Source organism: Oncorhynchus kisutch, unplaced genomic scaffold (assembly GCF_002021735.2).
Source record: "Oncorhynchus kisutch isolate 150728-3 unplaced genomic scaffold, Okis_V2 Okis02a-Okis13b_hom, whole genome shotgun sequence".
Lineage (NCBI taxonomy): Eukaryota > Metazoa > Chordata > Actinopteri > Salmoniformes > Salmonidae > Oncorhynchus > Oncorhynchus kisutch.
This window is the reverse complement of record NW_022261979.1, coordinates 4,854,096-4,858,831: the sequence shown is the minus strand read 5'-3', so window position 1 is coordinate 4,858,831 and position 4,736 is coordinate 4,854,096. Positions and strand designations below refer to the sequence as shown.

The 4,736-nt window shown below is 39.9% G+C and overlaps 1 protein-coding gene across 1 annotated transcript; it reads left to right on the top strand.

Moving 5' to 3' along the window:
- Positions 1-906: 906 nt before the first annotated feature.
- On the top strand, positions 907-4,508 carry LOC116359321 (membrane-spanning 4-domains subfamily A member 4D-like). The gene is made up of 7 exons (XM_031812188.1): positions 907-1,111; positions 1,603-1,765; positions 1,951-2,049; positions 2,302-2,358; positions 2,494-2,601; positions 2,859-2,975; positions 3,845-4,508. The coding sequence occupies exons 1-7, from the start codon at positions 1,008-1,010 to the stop codon at positions 3,872-3,874; spliced, it is 678 nt and encodes a 225-aa protein (XP_031668048.1). The 5' UTR covers positions 907-1,007; the 3' UTR covers positions 3,875-4,508.
- The last annotated feature ends 228 nt before the right edge of the window (positions 4,509-4,736 follow it).

Genomic DNA, 4,736 nt, shown 5'->3' with positions numbered 1-4,736 from the left:
ACATTAAAACTATCACTATTATTATATTGACATTTCTCACATTCACACTCACCAGAGTTGATTTAATGCTCGTACTGTTGTTCCCTAAAAAATATGCACGTGAAGTGCCTTCTTCAGCATCACTGTGTCTGCGCCCTGTAATAGTTGGCTTCTCACCATTTCCTCTATTGCCGTGGAGGAAGCTCTTCTAAACTGTTGACCACAATGGCCACCCTATCAGATGAGATATCTGCTGATTTAAAGACAAGAGGCGCCACGTCCTCCAATTGTTCAAACCACATGTGCTGTTAGTTTCAGGTGATGAGAGAGATGGTGTGAAGCGCTCAGAAACACACTACAACACTTAATGAACGTTGTTGTATGTAGACTATTCAGTTTCTGAAGAACTTTTCCACCTGTGAATTCAGTTCACCTTGTACCCGAAGCTCATCCACTCAGCTTGAGGGTTTTCAACAAACATAATTTATCTCAGTGCTCCCTCTCTGGTTCTCTCTCTCTCTGGTTCTCTCTCTCTCTGGTTCTCTCTCTCTCTCTGGTTCTCTCTCTCTCTGGTTCTCTCTCTCTCTCTGGTTCTCTCTCTCTCCCTCTCTGGTTCTCTCTCTCTCTCTCTGGTTCTCTCTCTCTCTCTCCCCCTCTCTGGTTCTCTCTCTCTCTCTCTCTCTCTCTCCCTCTCTGGTTCTCTCTCTCTCTGGTTCTCTCTCTCCCCCTCTCTGGTTCTCTCTCTCTGGTTCTCTATTTCTCTCTCTCCCCCTCTCTCTCTCTCCCTCTGGTTCTCTGTCTCTCTCTCTCTCCCTCTTGTTCTCTCTCTCATTCTCTGTCTCTCTCTCTCATTCTCTCTCTCTCTCTCTCTCTCCCTCTTGTTCTCTCTCTCATTCTCTCTCTCTCTCTCTCCCTTTCTCCCTCTCTCTCTCCCTCTCTTCCTCTCTCTCTCTCTCTCTCTCTCTCTCTCTCTCTCTCTCTCTCTCTCTCTCTCTCCTCTCTCTCTCTCTCTCTCTCTCTCTCTGTGCATGTGTATGAAAATGTCTTTGTCCATCACAGCTTGCTTACCAGACCAGCGCAGACGCCCTCCAAGTGTGACTTCCTCCATAAATTTAGAAACGAACAGCGGCAGGTTTGTAAACTTCATGAAACCTTGTTCTTCCTATTACCTTCCATTATTCATGACGTGTTTCCATTTAATTACAATGTCCATAGAGTTATTACAACAGTTTATGGTTTATTTCAGCAACATTATTACGGTAGTTTTTATTGGTAACGTTACATTACAGTGTCCTCATCACATCAGTAGTGTTATTGTCTACATGATGTGTTAATAAAGAGAAACTTCATATTCATCGTCTCCAGCACCACCCCAACATCAACATATGTGAAAATGGTGCGTTTCTATGTTCTGTAGTAAAGAAATATAGAGAAAGATATGTGTTTCCAATGACATCATCATTGTGCATCGTGTGATTTTGACCAGTTGTGAGGAGGCATTGCCTACTAATGACCTATTAATGGTTTACTAATTATGTCATTGGAAGCACTTGTCTTCCTCTATATTCACTAAAGTAGTTTTTATTTTATTTTTCTCCCTTTAATGAAATGTATTGTTCCCAGGGAAATGAAGTACACATTTCAGTCAGATGAGTGCATGGTCATCACTATACCTCTGGGCAGTCTCAGAAATGCTCAGGAGGGCCAGCTGATGCCTGACAACTTCCACTGTGTCTTCAAAGATGTCTACAAGGTCTTCCTCAAGGGTCAGCCTAAAGCTCTGGGGGTACGAATGGCAAACATGTTCCTATACAGCCGATTATAAATGGACTTCAGGCTAATCTGTGGATGATTAAAATACATTCATGATGAGCAGAAGTTACGTTGAACATTTGGTGTATGTTCATGTAAGGGCCAGTTTCTGGGATATTTTCTCATCTGTCTGATTACATCTTCTTCTTCTCGTTTTAGGCGGCTCAGCTCATTGCTGGAGTCCTTCTCTTGATTCTGGGGCTACTGTTTGTCCAGCAAAGCAAATTAGTTCTGATCTTCACCGTGCCCAGTGTCCTGGTAAGAACCACTGCAATCAGCCCACAAAGTAGTTTGTGTCATCATCAATTATTGGATTAGACACATGTTTGATACAACCGATGTTGGACCAAAGCTTTGTGTCGTCTCTATCCGTTATTCTCTCCTGTCGTCAGTGTGCATTGTGTGTGAAGTGTGAACTCTACAATGAGGATAATACATGTACTGTTGATTGAATTTGTCATCAGTCTCTCAAATAATGAAGGAACAAAAAAACCTATTTGTTTTATAAAGTTTGTTGTTGCTGGAATGCTGACCTATGCTGCAGGTCATTCTCCAAGTATGTGTGTGGTAAGTTCCAACTTTACAAATATATCTAAATTCAGTCATGGATCAAATATGAAATAATTGTAGATTATTATAAATTATTATGAAAATATTACACATCAAATATATCATAAACATGTTTTTCTCCACTACCAACAGACCAAACTGTCATTTTCCTTGAACATTGTCAGTTGTTTCTGGACAGTAGCTGCTGTTGTTCTCTGCACTGTCCCCGCCTCTCACGGTTTCCACGGGGACCATCAAGAGGTTCCAGAGTTAATTACTTCATTGTTTGTTTATTACATTGAATGAATTCATTAGTATTGATTTGTTAATGAGGTGGAATAGTACAAGCATTGAAATTAGATAACGCCATATGGATACTGAACTGTTTGTTTGCTTTGTAATTATGTGTAAATGTTCTCCACAAACAAAATGCTAAACCGAAACAGCTTATCAACATCAAATTAAACCAGAAAAAATCATGTGCATTAAGTGTATTAAGTTACTATTCTCTTTGTCAGGTATTTTCTGGTATCAAATGGATGATTGTAGTTCTCCTGGTCATTGAACTGGTTGTTTCCATGGTGGCGATCTACTGGGAGAGTAAAGCCGTGTGCAGACAGCACTTCAACATTCTGGTGAGACTCTGTTTATTATACTGACTGGCTGAACATTCTGGTGAGACTCTACTGTTTATTATACTGACTGGGCTGAACATTCTGGTGAGACTCTACTGTTTATTATACTGACTGGGCTGAACATTCTGGTGAGACTCTGTTTATTATACTGACTGGGCTGAACATTCTGGTGAGACTCTACTGTTTATTATACTGACTGGGCTGAACATTCTGGTGAGACTCTACTGTTTATTATACTGACTGGCTGAACATTCTGGTGAGACTCTGTTTATTATACTGACTGGGCTGAACATTCTGGTGAGACTCTACTGTTTATTATACTGACTGGGCTGAACATTCTGGTGAGACTCTACTGTTTATTATACTGACTGGCTGAACATTCTGGTGAGACTCTGTTTATTATACTGACTGGGCTGAACATTCTGGTGAGACTCTACTGTTTATTATACTGACTGGGCTGAACATTCTGGTGAGACTCTGTTTATTATACTGACTGGCTGAACATTCTGGTGAGACTCTGTTTATTATACTGACTGGGCTGAACATTCTGGTGAGACTCTACTGTTTATTATACTGACTGGGCTGAACATTCTGGTGAGACTCTACTGTTTATTATACTGACTGGGCTGAACATTCTGGTGAGACTCTGTTTATTATACTGACTGGCTGAACATTCATGTGATAAGTTATACATTTATTATACTTATTATATATATACTTATTTATCGCGACAAGTGTATTTACTGAGTGGGACACACTGCATAACCAAGCAACACATTCCTTGCAGGGCTCACTCAAAAAACAGACATGGGTCTCAAAGATAACTTCCTGTGTGGTTAAATAAATACATGTGCAATGTTTCTTTCTAGCCCATGGTCACCCTGAAGCAAGAGGTATGAACCTGAAGAACTGGCAGCAAACAACAAATAACTAAGTGAAATAATGATTAATCTTGTATGACATTTGTTTTACTTGTGCCAATTCACAAGTCACAATTCACAAGTCACAATTCACGGACCTCCCGGTCGCGGCCGGTTTACGACAGAGTCTGGGCGCGAACCCAGGGTCTCTGGTGGCACAGCTGGCGCTGCAGTACAGCGCCCTTAACCACTGCGCCACCCGGGAAAATAGTGATATTTTGACACTGTCTCAAAAGTGCAAATAAGGAAATTAATTACAGAATATTATTTAGAAATACGTTTCTTCTACTGAGAAATAGTAATAACGTTGCATACCATTTTTTTGTAGCAGTTTGTCAAAGAGAAAAGCTACTATCATGACAGATGTTTTACTTACAATTGCATTATGCAATATGACATTTTAAAATGTAGGTTATATTTTCATCTGACTTGTATCTGATTTAAATTAATTTAAACATGTATTGTTTAATGTCTTCTTTTTGTAACAATAGACCTGTAATTCCGTTCCTTCCTGATCACATTGTCATGATAATACAGCTATATTTTATGCACCAAAGCGAACAGAATATTTTCCAACCAACTATAGGACTTATTAAACTACAAATGATCACCATTGAATTGCAAGATTTTTTTTTATTGAATATACAGTATATATTTTATGTTTTACGGCATTTTATTTTGGCGAGACTGAAAAGTAAATTAGCTCTCAGAGAGGAACTGTTTCTTTCGACATAATTGAGGTTTGTTTTAACAGAGGTCTAGGGTCTAGGCTTGATGTGCTGATGCTGTGTCACCTACACCACACTGCCCAGAATGGCGAATGAGAACTCAGGCCTCTGGA